Raw genomic sequence first — 17,963 nt, 5'->3', positions numbered from 1 at the left:
AGCTGGGTAGCATGCTAACTTAAGAGGCTCTCTGCAAAACAATGAACAGACATCTTTGACATAATGACCTTACAGCCAGAATTACATCCGCACTACTGTGGACTGATTCACGTTAAATCAATCAGTGCCAAATTCCCATTCCTGACAGCACAACTTTCCAGTCAGGTGATAGACAGAGTCACAGTGAGATGGGAAACACACACCAACTGGCAATATTTTGTAATGCAAAATACCAAACCTACAGGGCAACACGTTTAACCTGAAGAAAAGATATAATATAACTAGGAGCCATGCAGTGTTCTGTGTTTGCCTGAAAGCCAGGTACCCTGCAGCAGCTAGCTGTTAGAAAGCCAGCGCTGCACTTCTTCATGGAGAGTCGAACACTCCTATGTTAACAATGAGGTATCAGCACCTTGATCAACATCTCTATTTAATCAGTCATTAGATGGAGAAGTTGCTGTTGGAAATAACTTTTGACTCTGTCTTGGTTGATCTTGGTTATCTCAGCAAAAATGTACTATTTATGAGCAGCTGCCCTCAATGCTCTAACATTGTCCTGAGCCCCTCTGTATCTCTTTGAGTCCTTGGCTTCACTTAAGCTAGCATTGACCGCCCTGGATAACTGTTAAGACTGTCTTCTTTTTTTTCTTTTTTCGTTTTGCCTGTCTAACCCAAGTCCACTAGCCTGGTCCCCTCAAATGTCTGATGACTGATGGTTTTGCGCTAAACAAAACTCTCTTAAGCTAACTAATTAGCATGTTATATCTGGTTTGTTTAGTCTGTACAAAATTGTAAGGGTAGAGCGATAGTGTTACAGGAGGTTACATGCTGGATTATTTATTTTACCTTTCAGCAGTGACTTCCTTAATGCTTTACAACACTGGACTGCGGACGAATTACATTAAAATTATAGGTGGCATCCAGCCCCGGTATGTCAGATCCTAATAGTGTGTGTGTATCATGTGCATCATGTTTGTTGCGGTGTGATTTGATGAAAGTGGTCAAATCATTCATACATAATGTACAATTAACATGATACAATATACATCACCATCACATTTTGCCCTTCCCTTCCATCTACACACATTTCTTATATGGCTAGTTTAAAGAGATTATTAACTAGCCCCAAACTATCTTGGAACATTCAGCAAGTTTCCTAATCATCTTTTACAACACAGCTAGAAATAACACCAAATGGATTCTATAGTGATTTTGTCGAAGACAAAAAAAGGAAATGTGCATGTTTTTTTTCACATCCCGCAGAAACCTCGGAAAGCATCGTGACTATGTCCAAGGTTGTTTTACTAAAGGTTAAAAAAAAAAACCTGTCGCAGCCTCACAGCTCCAGTGAGTTGCAAGAAGCAAAGAAATGAAAAGAATTCAGCTATTTTTGATGAGTTTGACAAAGCTTTTATACTAAAATCATCACACTTCAGCTGCAGTGGCCTTCATCAGGGTTACCGGGTTGGTGTGCTTCACGAAGGCTTCCTTTACCTTGTTGAAGTTGAAAAACACTTTATATTTCCCACTCACACAAGGCTTGATCCATGCAGTGTCTCTGCAGTAAAGGCTTAAACAGTAAATAACTATTTTTATACATGTATATACAGAACCAATTTTATGCAGAATTTGTGAGCGGCAGACACTTTTACAGATCTGTAACCCCACTTTCTTGTATGTGGCAGCTTTTTTGTCAAAATGAAAAGAGTAAGAACTGAAACGCTTCCTTTTTGCCCCTTTCAAACATATCTAAATCTACTCCAGAAAGCGACGCAGAACTTGGGAATATTATGGTGTCTTTGTTTGGCGTTCAGTTGAAATCCTAACTGCTGCATCCTAAATGAGCTGTAGAACTCAAAGTGACTTCAAACTGAGGCAGGAATAGGAATAGAGACACAGCAATGAGATGCGATGAAAGCATGAATGGCCTTATCTAAATCTGTGGAGGATAAAAATATAAAGGTAGATGGAAACACTGCTGAGTGAAGGGAGGAGGGGTGTCTGCTGAGGGGAAGGGGTGCAGAACTTTGTGGGCCCTCTTTGACAGTCTTTGAGTTAGTAAGTATTAAGATTATCACTCATTAATACAGTAGAGAAATTTAAAAAAAGAAACATCTAGAATGTGATTTTCAATAAAACTTCAAATATTTCATAAAGTAACTTTCTTTCATTTTTACACCTTGTGGCATACCCAACGTTATCTTAGTATTAAAGGTTCCATATTATGAAAAACAAATTTTCTCTGGTATCTGCATATATACATAGAGTGAAACTGGATTTGGCCCCAGTAAGCCCCGCAACCCCTCAGGGGGGAAAAAGCGGCAACATCCCGCGACCCTCACGGATAAGCGGAAAAAAAAAAAAAAAAAAAAAGAAAACGGATCTGCATATATAAGCTGGTCCTCCCTGAGCCTGCCAACTCCCACAATTAGGAAAGCAAACGAGTCCTGCATTGTCTCTGCAGCCCACCCACTGGTAAAACAGGGCTCCTACAGGCTGTTTAGATTCCCCCTTCTGTCGTTACGTAACGAAAGGAGGGATGTTCATAGGCCGACCTCTTCAAACACTCCCCCCTCTTCCTGGAGATATCCAAGAGGGGGGCATTTATCCACGAGGTGATGTTCGGTGTGTCCAGCAGTAAGATAGCAGTGTTTTGCGATGTCGTCGCTCGGAGTTAGACACGTAAATTGCTCTGTTGTTGGTTGTAAAAATCAACATCAGTGCCTATATTTTGTCCCAGGTACAGAACAACAGAAGAGACAGTGGTTGCACTTCATTTTTAACGACAACTTGTTGGCTGCGGTTCGTGTTAGCTTGTATGTGTGTCCTAACCACTTCACATCAGACTGCTTCAGTAACGAGGGTCAGTATAAAGCTGGCTTTGCCTCGACACTGACCCTCGTAAAAGGATCAGTCTCAACCATACCGGACCCAGCAACTGCACCCGAGCCACAGGTAAGTGTCGCCACGTTACGATGGTATTACAGTTGCTGAAGAACTATGAATTACCTTTGCCGTTAGCAGGAGCTAACATTAGCTACATGGTCGTAACTGTAACAACACATACAAACAAACTAAGTAACATATACACACTAACCATTCTGAAACGTCCTGCTGCAGCCGCAGAGCCTGTATTTCTTCAGGAGCCTCTCCTTCTGGGTCAGATTCTGGGTCAAACTGGTATGGTTGAACAACAGCATCTCAGCGAGCCATAGTGTTACATCCACCCAAAACATTACTGCATGCTACCGCTAGCGCAAGCGGCATCCTCTTCCTGAGAGGGGCGTGTAGCAGCAGGGCAGGCTTTGATAGACGGAGCTCATTCGCATTTAAAGGTGCAGGCACAGAAACAGCCTGCTCTCAGTAAAGCTCACTTGAGCGACTTTTAGACAGCTGAAATTCAGGACCACGGATGGGTTTGGGGCAATGCATTTCAAATACAGTGTTGTTGGACTTCTGATAGCTGTGTAAAATTGATGAAAAACAGTATAATATGGGACCTTTAATTCATCCTATGACGGTCTACTCAACGGTGAGTTTATGGTATTTTTCACATACGACTAATATAATAACTGTCAGTCTGTGCATCCACAGTCTCTCCAGATAGCGGAGAGGAGAGTTGTGTGCTTTTTTTTGTGTGTTTAAAGGGTGCAAAGGCTGAATAGAGTTGGTGGATTATTCATAAAACACCCACATCCCCGCACCGAGCACAGATACTGGCCTCCGCTGCAGTAGCCACCAAGAAACACAATGCCAAAGGAATCAATCTTCAAAAGGTTGTGGGATTGGAACCTGCAACCTGCAAGCTGTGAGGCAACAGTGCCTGTACCTTTTGAGCTGGGTTCCTCAGTGAGTGAATAGTTTTTTCTGATAACATCCATCGTAGTGGCTGGTAGACTCCAGCTTTTGTATGTGCGGCTGTAACCATGGAAACACAGGTTAAATTTTTACCTTGCTCTTCTTTATACTTAAAAAAATACTTCAGCTAAACAGATTCTATGACAAGTTTTCTCAGTGTTGTGCTTCGGCTACATCCTGTAATTAAGGCGAGACCTCTCTTCAGACTTCGTAGAGTTAAACTTCTTAAAACGAATGGTTGTGTCCTTTCCCGGGCTGTTTTAAATGTTTGTTGCTGAACAGTTTGTGTATCCTGAAATTACTGATTTATTTAAATCTATGAGATTCTCGGATAAGTCTTTAATCCCTCTGATTAAGCCCATCCTATCGAGTATCCACTGTATGACTCATGGTGTCACTAATTTGTCCCTGACATGTTTAGTCAACATAATAGATCTGGGGATTTTTATATTGTGAGTCTGCCTCATTCACACTCTATTGTTTGTTATGAGAAGAGCTCAAAGACCCTGCTTAGTAAGGATAATGTGAGATGCATCAGTGACCTTTTCCCTGCTGCTGTGTAGCATCAGAATTTCTTCAGACCTCTATCCAACCTAATAAAGGTCTACAGAGCAGACCGCATAGAAACATGGTCTGTACTGGGGGCACTGAACCCCACTGCCCACCTTAACTACGTGGTCATAACTGTCTGTCCGATGATGAAGCTCTGCTTATCAAACACTGAAGCCTTTGTGTAATTATTGTGTAATTATCATTTAAAACACATTTAGTCAAATAAAAAATATGTGCATGCCTTTAATATGTGCAATTTGACCTCTGTCCAGGATTCTAAAAGCTGAATATGTATAGGACAGAAAACAAGACTAGGTTGACCTTGGGACAGTGTCTATAATGTTAATGGATATTAAATGTTCATCTGCAACCAGTAGTTATTAGTCTTAAATTGTATTGATGTAGCAGATCACGTGACGTGTTTAAGGAATGAAGAAGTCAAAAAAACGTTATGCAAGTTATGCAGTGGCAAGAACTGTCCACTCACATCTTAAATAGGCAAGCAGTGTGAACACTTAAGGCTGGGTGTCCACAGAGTTTGTTTTATCGGGGGGACATCAGAGCAGGGAGGATGTCGGTGCTTGACATGATTCATAGGAGACAAAAATACTCTGAATGTTATTCTTGCCAGGAATAAGAGAAAGAGCGACAATGGCGTCACCTGCGCCTTTCTGACCAGATGTTTAATTGATACAGGCCCCAGCACTCCCCTAGTCCCTGACATCCCAGTCTGAACTGCTAGCAGCACAGCTAACTGTGCTATCTCACGAACAGCAGTTACAGTTAGCAGCAGTTAGTGGTTCCTCTGGTGATATGATGCCTCCTATTTGTTTTGAGTATGATGGTTGACTCTTACATATTGCACATTTATGTCTGTTTTTTTTTGTTTTTTTTTAAGATTTTTTTCTAGGCGTAGACACCTTTATTTGACAGTGGATAGACATGAAATGGGAGAGAGAGAGGGATGTGACATGCAGCAAAGGTCCTCCGGCGGGGAGTCAAACAGGGGTCCGCTGCAGATGTTGCATGCGCTCTTTACCACCTCTTTACCTGCGTGCCACAATGTCGATTTTAAAGATAACTTATTCCAATGCAATACTCTTTCTGCCCCTGCTCTATCATTCTTGTCTATCTGCGGGATGCCTCTTATTTTTCTAAGAGTCGCTCTGTATTGAGTGTGATGTTAGACTGATTGATATTTGGGATACTTTAACTGGTGCTCTCCTACATTCCTCTATATTCACATGGAGAGCTGTTTGCTGTGTTACTCTTCTCTCTCAGTGTGCGTAACAATAACCTCTGCCTCTATCAGCAGTAGGTTTTATGTTTTCTCTCCAGTTCCATTCCTTCATGGTGAATATCAGGTATCTGTGAGCATAAGATATGCTGTGATGCATCATTGCACTGTGAGTCACTGGCGAGGTATGGGCTGGTTATTGATTTCCGTAAAGTGGGTGTGTGTTTATGCTTGTGGGTACCCAACAGAGGGGCATGGACCACATCCTACTTTGTGTTTGTCCCACTAACAATAGCCTGTATGAGTATAGGTGCAGCAGTAGGGGCTGCACGATTCTTGCTTAAAATGTGAGTCACGATTTTTCTTCCCAAGTATTTAGATCACGATTCTCTCACACAATTTCTCATTTGTCCAACAAAAAGTCTAAGCATTTAAGTTATAAAACTAGCTGTCTACAGGGCTTTCAACAGACGACAAGCCATATATCAAAGTTCTTGACTGGGGGACCTAAAGGATATGGCGATGCACCCATCTGGCAAAAAACTGTTCCTCTATAAAATGCTACAAAAGAAAAACTTAAAAGATCATTTAACTGTTGTTTTGTAATTGCTTTTTTTCATGTATTGTTTTCCATGTCTCCATGTTTTACTTTACACATGCTCAAGGAATTAATAAATTAGGTGTATAAACCAATATTCCCCTCACGGACACACACACATACACACACACGCACACACACACACACTTATACACATTACACACTCACATTCTCTGCTTTTATATTGATATTATTATTTTTTGTTATTAGACATAATTTGTTACTATTATCACTTTTATGTAGTTATATGATTTTTTGTATGTTAATTTTGTGTTTCCTTATAATATTTTGAAATTTTAACATTATTTAGGTGAAGGCTTCAAATAAGCCCACTGGGTTTTCTGCCTCTCCCTGCACTGTATGTTATTTGAATTCTTTGTCATTCTTTGTGTATTTTTTAATACAAGCAGATCGGCCAACACATAATGTTGCTGTTGCTTTTATTACCTTATTATTTGAAGATTGCTGTTAGCTCGGTCAACACTGTTAACTTAGTGTTAAGTTAGCTACCTAGCCGTGCTAATCGGAACCCACCTTCAAATGCTTACTATAGTGACAGGGAATGACAGCAGGGCGCTGTGAATGACAAAGAGAAATCAGAGAGATGATTGAGTTTTATGCCTGACTGTTGCGTGTTTTGCTTCGCACTCAAGTGTGGTTGATAAAGCAACTGGGATTGTTGTGAAGCAAATGAGTCAACACACAAAAGCAGTGTGACCTGAATGCACACCTAGGTAACCCACACATCCGGACTCCTTTATCTATCAGCATGGAGTGTTTTCAGAATGGATGAGTTATTTGGTATATGATCACTTTAAAGATGAAATTGCAATGCAAAATGTGTAAAGTTTTCTTAAAATGAATAACTGTATTTTGCTGTGCAATATAAAAACACAGCTACAGTAGCTAAATGCAAATCACTGTTGCTGCCAAATTATCTGACTTACTGCAAGTCCATAAACTGGAGATTTTAAAAAATGAACAGGTTTGTTCAAAAAGAGATGCCCACCATTTGTGAAATTTGGCTCCTTTCTTTGTGTGACAAAAATGATCCCTTGCATGAATATAAAACTCATAATGAAATACCACTGGAGTTATTGGTTATTTTAATTAATTTTCTCACTGAACAGGAGATTTTTGTGGATACAGTTGTCTGGGTTGTTCAGTAGTGTTAACATGTGAAGGCACTGAGGTTAACTTTCACATTACCAAGTGATTGACCTCTCCAGGTGTGTTCACAGGGGCCTGATAAAGTCTGATCCATCCTTTATATTAATTCCACAAACATTGCATTTGGCGATTCTTCTGTTGGCATCTTGTGTGTAGTTCCTATAGGCAAAGCTTATGACAAAGGGAGAGCAGTTGTTGTGCTGACTGCTATCATCGACTGCGTCGTTGTCATCTGTGGCTGCGCACACCAGATGCGTTACTCATGAGGGAATGACGTTCAGCTCGTCAGACATTTTCTCAGTGTTGATGCACCAAAAAAGAAAAAAGAGACATTGTTCTCCAGTCCCGAATCTCAAGACTGAGTCAATTCTTTAGTCTTTTGAGGGCGAGTCTCAAGTCAACGTCTCAAGTCACTGAGTGTGTGACTTCATTGTGACTCCAATCCAAGTCACAAACTCGCTTGATGGTATTGTGTGCTACTGAAAGAAGCAGTCTACATGGAACTCACTAAAAACGTGGTATTTGGGGACATAGTAGTGAACGCTCCAGCCCATACTCTGACTGCACATTGTTTTCCAATAATTTGTGTATTCAGCTTCATCTTTGTGCATTTCCTTGCTTTTCAGGACTGTTTGGGTTGCTTAATGAGAAGTTTCCTGCTGGGAAACCTCTAGGAAATGTAGGTTTTGCGATAATATAGTATAAAAGCACTCAAAAATGCATCACCTGAATTGATGCACTGACCAAGTAGACAAAAAAACTTTTCTTTTGTGTAGGTGACCACGGTTAAGTGTCCCATGTGGAAGTAGTTATATATTTTTATGGCCTTTTTACCATTAAACTTTGTGAATCTATTGTTTTAGGTTTTAGGTACATAAAAGAATATTTAAATTAAACTACAATGTTATGTTTCCAGAAAGATCAAGGTCTGGATTTAAATCAATACGTCAGCATTCACTGTTGGTTTCACACGTGACAGGAGCAGCAAAAAATCATCTCTGTCTGGAGTTACAAGTGTTGAGGCACACAACACCATGAAACATCGTGTTTTTAGGGAGTCCCCAGTCAATACAGGCCAAGTAACACTAGCATTAGCAGCTTATGCTTCTTTCCTCTTGGTCACGGAATCCTTGTACTTTTTTATTTATAGCGCCCACACACTGCTTTTAAAAATAACAAATTCAAAGGGATGATACTGACCCTGGGACTGAGACACACTTCACACAGTCTGTACATGTGGGAGAGCCGTATTGATAGAAAAAAAAGGGAACCTGGCAACCCAAGCCTTCTTATATATATGTATATATATATATATCTATGTGTATGTAAGACAAGTCATTACTACTTTACTACTTAATGAAATTATTTAAAGTTGATAACAAGTGGTTTAACTATTACTAAATGCATTATTGATAACCCATAAACACTTCAGAAGTTGCCTCATTGTGTGCTCCCTTTTCTTTATCTGAACCTCCCGTATTCTTTTTAAAGCTGCAGCAAAAGGTTACTGTTTAAGTCTATTGTGCCTAATTCCTCTGCATCTTTAGCCCCAAATATTCCCATTTCACCTAACCTCTTCTCGATTCACAGCGAATGATTGCAGCCGCATAATGCCTATTGTGAATATGAGGAATAAAAGCAGTGCTGTACTCCTGGGAGCACTCTGACAATGGAGCAGCCTTGGCCTAGATGCAAATCATAGCCTCTTATTCAGACTACACTGTAGCCTGTGTGTGTGTGTGTGTGTGTGTGTGTGTGTGTGTGTGTGTGCGAACATTTGAATGTGCTTGTGGATCTTCAGAGGGGAGCGCTATGCTACCTCCTCATTAAGTGGCTCTGATAGAAGTACTAAAACCATATTCCTGAGTAGAGAGAGGAAGCTGAAAAGGAAAACAGAGAGGAGGGATGGAAGGAGGTGGAAGAGAAGAGGAGAGAGAGAGCAAACAAAGAGAGGAAGAGAGGCAAGTAGAGAGGGATGAGAGAGAACAAAAATTAGGAGAAAGAAGAAGTGAGGTGAGGACACAGAGTGTAGATTGGAGAGTGGTGGGTATATGGCCTGTGTGTGTGTGTGTGTTTAGGAGTGAGAGAGAGAGGGAGCTCTTATGTCCCAGCATTAGGCAACACTCACACTAAGGTGGCTGGGTTGCAGGATTAGTAGTTTAATTGGTACCTCAAGGAATAGAAGAGACTTAACAACAGTGGAGTGGTACCACGGGTGGGCTGCAGGGCCACGGTGACACAAACACATCCACGCACGCACACACACACACACACACACTTCCAGAAGTTGTTATTCTCCTTGTGAGAAAATTCTCGAACCTTAATTTGATCAAAACCCTGGTCCTAAAATTTTGAGCATAAGGGTACCGACCATGAATACACATGAATGCACACATCATTCTTACATAGATGAAATTATGCAGAGAAAGGAAGTAAAAGAAAGTAAGTATACTTCATCATAAGGTCGGATGCCCCTCTTCCGAAACCTTTCCGACACTGAAATTGGGGGTCTCTGTCTGAATTTCCTGTAACTTATCCGAAACCAACGATCCAGCATTCACATCCAGTTCACGTTGTGAAGGAAGGAGCCAGGGTTTGACCTTCTCTCTCAAGTTCTCTTTTTTCAGTCTCTGCACAACTTCTTTTGAATAGTGAACAACTGAATGCAACACTATGACTACAGGAGAGACTGTCTGAAAATGCATGCTGCCACCCCTGTGTCTAAACAATGTCCCCTCTCTGCAGGACAGACGGCTTTTCGTTCCACCCTCGAGTGTGGCCATTTGGAACACCTTTAAACACTCTGGCCTTACAACAAGGCCGGGCAACACATCTGACAAACTACTTATTTCCAAGGTGATGGTTCCTTAATCTAAATGCTAGTTTCTGCATGCTAATTTGCTGTTGTTTCGCAGGTTAAATACTAACATCGACATATTCAAAAGGGTATGGTCTTGGATCCCACTGTTTTTATTTTTGTTCTTTTTTTTTGCTAGACCTGCCCTACTCTTTCTCTGATTGGTTGCGTTCTTTATGCTTGAGTCAAACTGTTGACGCATAGTGTAGTTCTGGATCTGGCAGTTTATGAGCTACAGCCTGCCCAATAATCACGCCAATCTCGTTGATCCCTTCCTAGTCTTCTGCTGCTCCACTTGTGTCATTCACCTCTGTGCCTGGCTGCTTGTTTTACAAACCAAGGGCAATCAAAACACACAACCCATGAACACCGGACAACCATTGAATACACAGTCAGGAAACAGCACGTTAGCTGCTAATTCTAATATCATTTAACAAGAAATTCATAGTGGCCCACTCACCTTCCTCCCTCATTGTGGTTGTCCAGCAGGCGACCAGGGCACCCAGGGGTGGGTTGGGGAGGACGGACAAGAATAGGTCTCACTGATCTCCCTCCCTCATGTTGTCTAGCGGTCTACCAGTACCATAAGAATGTCTCCTTTTTTTTGATGGGAAGAAGGCACCAGTTGTACCCTGTTGTTTTTTTTCGCCTTCTTCCATCAATACACTTGATGGATGTGTAATTGAGTACTCAAGCCATGAAGCCGTTTGTGGCCTTCGTTATATGAAAACGATAGATGCAAGTCAATCAGAAGCTTGAAGTGGGGCAGGTCTTGCAAGAACACCAGTGGGATCCATAATAACGGCGCTCAGGGTGGGAAGCTCAAACACCAGAATACTGTCATGTTACTGTGTTCAAGGTTGCAAGACCTATACATGTAGAGAATCTGTAAACCTGTTTTCATTTCACAGCTTCCTGATTGAGTATCAATCAGCAACAAAAAGGATGATGGATCTGGAGTAACCATTTAGTTAACGTTAGAATTCAACCAAATCTAGCTAACATTACCATTTGTTTACATACAATTTCAATTCCAGCTTTAAATAAATGTATCCAAATGTGAACTGATATTTGAGAATTAACATAATTAGTGTATCGTGTAACACCATCACATGGTAATGTTAGCTTGGAGTCGTTGAATGCTAACATTCGCTAATGAGTTATGAAATATGTTGTTTTACATTGAAATAGAGGTGTCCTTACAAATGTTCACTATTCATTGTCTTTTGAGTTGCTGATTAATCAGAAAGCTGTGAAATGATTTGCATTTACAAAGTACATCTGAGTCTGCTTGTCATGTTGTGCTTTTTTCTTCAGGTATAGCCTTCAACTAGCCTACTGGACAGACTGCAATTTTGACCTCATGGATGGTGCTGGATGCAAAGTCAGAGGATCACTGAAGCTATTACAATTCATTCTGCGGGAGACAAGAAAGTCTGTAGTAAATGTCATGGAAATCCATACTATAATTTATCCTCACAGGAGGATATATTCAAAATAACTCAATTAGGTTTTCCTCAAGGACTATAGTGTCATGCTTTGTAGGCCTGTTATGTTTTGAACAAAAGGAAGATCCTCCCTGGATTCCCTGGAGTCAGTTCCACTGAGTCACACGCGGTGAGCTGAGCACCAACACTTCCCTCTGAACTATCTAATGTCTGTAAGCTGTTTTATATAGAGCAGGTACGCTGTCACCGCCTGATCAGGCTCTTTAGTTTGCAAAAGCCTCATTCATAATGTAGTGAGAAAAGAGTGCTGGTCACAATTCCTGTTATGTTGCATTAAATAGCTACTTATCTTGTCAGCTCTGCAGTAGAGCAACTTTATTTGAGTGAAACACCTATGTTGACTTATTTGGTTGACCTCTGCTGTTCCCAGTATCTGTGTATAGTGTGCTGTGATGATTAAAGAGTTCTGTATGATTTTGTTACGGTGCAAATTCTCTCTCGACAGAAACACTGCACTCAGACCAGCAATCATATTCTGAGACCCTTCACACATTATGGCTCCTTTGCCTGGTCGAGAGGATACGGCTTTCTTGGGAAGATGGATGGCAGAGGTATGTATAAATAGAGTGGTGCGATGATGACAGAGAGAAAGGCGGCAATGATGGATAGATACAGGATATAGAGAAATGGAGTGGTGAGCGAAAATCAAAGGTGGGGAGGAGAGAAGGGAAGTGAGAGATGTTCTGCATTTTTAATCAGCGTCACCTGGCCTCCAGCAGAAACAATGAGAGGCTAAAAAGAGAGCTGCAGAGTGAGGATATGCTGTAGAGGAGGAGGGCAGCGCTGTTAGGGGCCAGGTGTTTAAATCAAACACAATTCTATACAGAATCAGTATATCGTGCTATTTGTTTTGACTCATATGCTTATTTGGTCAAAACTTTTTTTTTTTTTTTTAAGTTAAAAAAACACCCAAACATACTTTTAAGTCCAGTAAAATGCTGCTCTCATGCTATATTTTTTTTATTAGTCTACCACCCCAGCATATGATGACAAACTCTGTCCAGCTGATGCAACACCAGCGTTCGCTGGGAGAGTAATCAACTGGACTCACTCTTGCAGCGTGAGTTACAGACGGTGTGTGACTAGTGTGGTAACGATACTGGTTTTCAAAGTTATCTTGATGATCTGCCTTTTTCACAAAGAAATGGATGAAGTGAACAAGAAAACATTTGCCAGGAGTTTTTCACTTGCGGATGAGTACAGTTGCATGGGGTTGCTGTTAGTGACGGGGGGAGACAGTGTGCGGACGGACTATTCTTGGGTCATTATCATTTGGGTTCAGTGAACGGAGAAGACGGAAATATACTTTACAATAAAAGTTTGATGTGGGTCTGTCATTGATTAATTGATGTCTTTTACCATTTTAAGATGTAAAAGTTAATTATAGACACATTCATCCATTTTCTGTAGATTGATCTTAAAGCCCATGTACGGAGTTTTTAACTGGATATAGAAAAGCCTCTGCTTTCTGCTGATGTGTCTCTGTTACCTACAACAGCAAGTGAGCCCATCAGCGTGAAGATACGCTTTTTCTAAGTAGTCTAATTCTATACCTCTGAAAGGCATTGGTCGGGTCGGACCACTGACGAAACGATTTACGGCAGTCAGACCGGAACTGACGACATTCAGGATACGGCATAGCTGTTTTGTTGCTACGCTAGCCAGTGCTAACCGAGCTAAAACATTTGTCATGGCTGATAATGAGACAAAGAAAAGAAAAAGAATTCGAACCGAAGACCAACGAAAGGCCAAGAGGGAATCCGATCGAGCTAGGGCTAAACACGGATAAACATTGGCGATTCCTTCCAGAGATGGAGAGAGTTGCGGGGCTTGAAGGGAGGGTCGGATCCAGAATTTGCCCGATTCCTCCTAGACAGGTTTGTACATTTTATTTCATTTATGAAATGTAATGCGGGACGTAGTTTACAGCAATACATGAATTCATGTTGTTACAGCAAAGCTGGCTAACGTTACCACTAGATTAGCTCTAGATACTACACTCGTGAAAACGACAACAAACGTCTTAGATCACACATCCATTTCAGCTGTGTGTATCAGCCCAGCCGACCTGCAACGATGCATTGGTAATATCCTCTGTCATTATAAATGATTCAGTTTCTTACTTAGAACAAAACATCCATCACAATCACTGTGACTTTGCTGTAACGCTAGCTCTGTAGCACCGTGGGTAATATATATAGCTGGGAAATTGCAGCGCAACAGCAGCATTACTTTGTTTCACCGGCGACATTTTATATTAAGTAGAAATACAAATAGACACAGTACCTCGTCCATATGCACGCTGCAGATAGCTGCTAAAAAAAAAAAAAAAAAACGTTTTCAAAGCAAGTCGCGTCGTCTTTCCGACGTTTCCAAAACAAATTTACACGCGCCGGCCAGACAAACGTCTTCACGACAGTGGGCGCTAGAGCTCATGGGAAATGCAGTTTTCATTCCGGCAAAACACCACCGCTTTCGTCCAGCGGGGCCGCCAAAATCAACACTAAATGAAAAGTCTGTACAGGGGCTTTAATAAAACTCGTGACTGTGTATGACTTCTTTAAATTAAATCTGATATTCTAATGTTTTTCCTATTCAGTATGTTTTGATTAAAGCTGAAAATGGAACGTTATCTTTTCATGGTGTCATAAATGCTGTGCCATATAACTACCAGCCTTATTTTTTAAACTATATAGTATGTCTCTTATCGAATATTAAAGCATGTGACGTTCATTACAGTTCTGGGTTAAACATACAGAGAGTAAAGCAGGGTTTCTAAAATTATGGACGATAGAAAACTTAGTCAGAATGTATTGCTTTTAGGAAGCTGTGTAGGGGCCTCGCACCTTATTGTGTCTCTCATTTCTCGTTGTGACGTCTTTAACTGTTAAATAATCGACACTATGTGGCCCAGTTTTCCTATCAACTTCTATATGTTACACAGGCTATGATTCTCAAATGTCACCGCTGTCACAGGAAACACACAGTCAGAGGTCAGGAATGTTTTTATCCACTTTTGAAAAATGGAATGATATGAACAACAAGTTCATGACTGTTTATTTCAGATGTGTTTATCTTTATCTTTACATTCACAGGAAGGACTTCATACTGTAGTTTAAAAGCACTCAGCTTAAAAGTGCTGCAGTTAGCAATATCTTTTTTTTTTTTTAAATCAGTGTCAAATGAACTGTGATGGCGGTGTGTATAACAAATGATGCAATGAACAAGATAAACATATTGGAAGTGATTTCTCCTTCAGCTTCAAGAGACACCTGGCAGACTTGTGGCAATCTAGCAGTCATACTCCATAAATCACTGTTATCATTCTGTTTGTGTGAATGGAGGACTCAGTAGTCCTCTCATATAATCATAGTCAGTATAATCATTTTTTATTTTATCAGGGACTTTATCACCATCCTGTGACGTGTGCCTGTCAAAGGCACATTCTCTCACACTCTAAATGGCAAATGAAAATCTAGTTTGCAACAATGGAGGCAGAAATATCAGATGAGTCATGATGTCAGTTTGGTACGACAGCATCTTCAATATCCACCGTGCAGAATTCCCTTTTCCATGTCAAATGTATCATACAGACAGCTTATCTTACTGTATCAGCACTGTTCTCTTATTTATGTAGATAATAACACAGAGGAGTCTATTTTAAACCATGTAGTAAATTTAACTCCTTTAAAGCCCCCATCCAGTATTGTACACCTGTGTAAGGGATTATGCCCGATGAGGTGTTCATTATCAGGATGATGTGGAGGCCAGAACTATTCGACATGCAGCGGAGTCTAATAATTCCTGATTATGGACCCCTGGGAGGGCAATATCATGCTTATACCATGGTCACTTGCCAATGAAAAAAAGTAAATGAATTTATATTTTCAATATAAATAACCCTAACCCCAAATCTAAAGTTTTTCAGAAGCGTTAAAGGGATATTCCTGCATAAATGTAATCCATGGTCTAACACACCGTGACACTGAGTAAGACCCCCGCTAGAGAGTTTAAGTTTTCCGACTGCTAACTTATGTAGTTTTAGCAACCTCAGAAAAGACTGCACGATAACAATACACTGCAGTCTAGGCCTCCACCAAGAAACCACCATCAAAAAGCCACTCATAGCCACAAATAATGCTCAGAACGGCACCAAACTTCAGCAACAGTACAAATAGGGTCCCAGCACATAGTTCGAGGCATCAAACATCTGCTAGCTTTGCCGGATTTCTATTGAAAAGCGAACACAACACATCACTCTCCTCTGGCAGCTTGCTTGTTGTGGGGAAGCCCTGACGAGTCGATTACCAAGTGCAGTAGTGTTCTGCTGCTCAAGGATGAAAATGTATGATTATTACTCCATGGAAATGCAATCAAAGTTCATATGTGTCTTGCCTACCAGTTTACAACAGTTATTATCGAGAGCTGAAAGGGAAAAGAACAGAATTGAGCATTTCTAACTGCACTCGTAATCGACTCGTTGCATTATTTGTGACTATGAGTGGCTTTTTGATGGCGGTTTCTTGGTGGAGGCCTAGACTGCAGTGTATTGTTAGCGTGCAGTCTTTTCTGAGGTTGCTAAAACTACATAAGCTAGCGGTCGGAAAACTTGATCTCTCGAGGGGGGGTCTTACTCTGTGTCAAGGTGTGTTAGACCATGGATTAAATTTACGCCGGAATATCCCTTTAACTCTGTTTATCTGGCAACAGCTGAGGGTTCGACTAATAGCCGGAACAATAACAACAAGCTCAAAAGGTTCTTATGGAAGAGTGACGTTCACTACATCAGTAAATAGGACTAACCTACGACTCAACAACAGAAGATAAAACAGTCTGCTCACCTCGTTTGGCTCAGCTATCAGCTAGAACAGTGATTCCCAAAGTGTGGGCCTACCTAGCCCTAGCCCACTGGTGGGCCATGAAGGTACTGCAGGTAGGCCTCGAGAGGTCATTTACAATAGGCGAAAGAAAGAAAAGAATCGGAACTGATAGAACAAGGAAGTTGTGTTATTTTTAGGGGAAATACTTCATCTGAGTCTCGGGTTGATCCGAGTTGCGATTACAACTTTGGATGGGCTGCAGAAAAAAAATCTAATTTCAAATTGGGCTGGGTCATTCTTGAGTTTGGAAATGGCTCAGCTAGAAAGCTAATGTTATGTTAGCAAGATTCAGTCAAAAAAGTCAAAAACATTGTGTAGGCTTGAAAAACCGGAAATGTAATTTGACTGTATGTTTAACAAGACCTGCTAGCTATGTTATTGTCCCCAATTCCATTCAGTCAACTTAGAAGTGAGCAGATGTTTCACTGAATACTTCCATAGGTGTTCGTATATCAGGAGTTAATTGACACCCTGCAGCCAATCACAATTGAGTATTCGCCCAGTCCATAACATTTGAGCAGGTCCAGTGAGGGACTTCGATCTGCGGTATTGTACAGATATACATCCTGGATGTGCCCTATTGATATCAGATAGCAGGATGACTTTGTGGAATTGTAAAACACTTGTCTAAACTTTTCTTTCCAAAAGACTTGCATACTTGGATCCAGCTCAAATAATGTGTACTGCTTTCCCCTCGAGAGTTGTCTTTGTTTTCTAAACCCTCTCTCCTAAACTGAATACTAACTAATACTGATCCTAACTGCCCCATAAGGTTTAGAAATGCATATTTCAATACTGAAACTTGGCAGACTTTCTGTTTAACAGACTCAGTGCTTTGAGATTTGAATGTGTTTGTGTTGAACCGTATGTGTGTTCATGGACACTGACCTGCAGATGGAGTGTATCTCGTGTGTGTCCTCATCCTTGCGGGCGCTGTCCGTCAGACTGTCGCCCAGAGCCATCAGACACTGAGCGAAACCCTTATAGATGGAGTTACACCTCCTGGCTTCTGCACCAGGACACGGGCCTAGCACTGGGAAACACACACAAAACCAAACACACACACAAAGAAAAGATAAATTGAATGTGAATGCGCTGTGTGACATGAAGTGAGAAATCATCAGAAATATCAGTGCATCATTTGACATTAAATACATTCTGTGTCACTTTGCTAATAGCTGCAGCTGTTGGACCAGAGTGAGATGGGACAAGTGTAGAGATAGAGGCAGTCATCTTTCTGTTTCAGTGACGGACTCAGAGGCTGAGTATTATCCATCACGCACACAGAGCTACAGACAGCTGC

At 41.0% G+C, this 17,963-nt stretch overlaps 1 protein-coding gene across 1 annotated transcript in view; it reads right to left on the bottom strand.

The window, feature by feature from the left end:
• nrn1la (neuritin 1-like a) overlaps nucleotides 1-17,963 on the bottom strand; it is a 104,117-nt gene that overhangs the window by 18,765 nt on the left and 67,389 nt on the right. The window contains exon 4 of the mRNA XM_030425733.1: nucleotides 17,549-17,693. Coding sequence (XP_030281593.1) covers nucleotides 17,549-17,693 — 145 coding nt within the window. The remainder of the gene's footprint in view (nucleotides 1-17,548; nucleotides 17,694-17,963) is intronic.

Source organism: Sparus aurata, chromosome 8, assembly GCF_900880675.1.
Source record: "Sparus aurata chromosome 8, fSpaAur1.1, whole genome shotgun sequence".
Lineage (NCBI taxonomy): Eukaryota > Metazoa > Chordata > Actinopteri > Spariformes > Sparidae > Sparus > Sparus aurata.
Note: the sequence above shows the minus strand (reverse complement) of the source record. Positions and strands in the feature narration are given on the sequence as shown.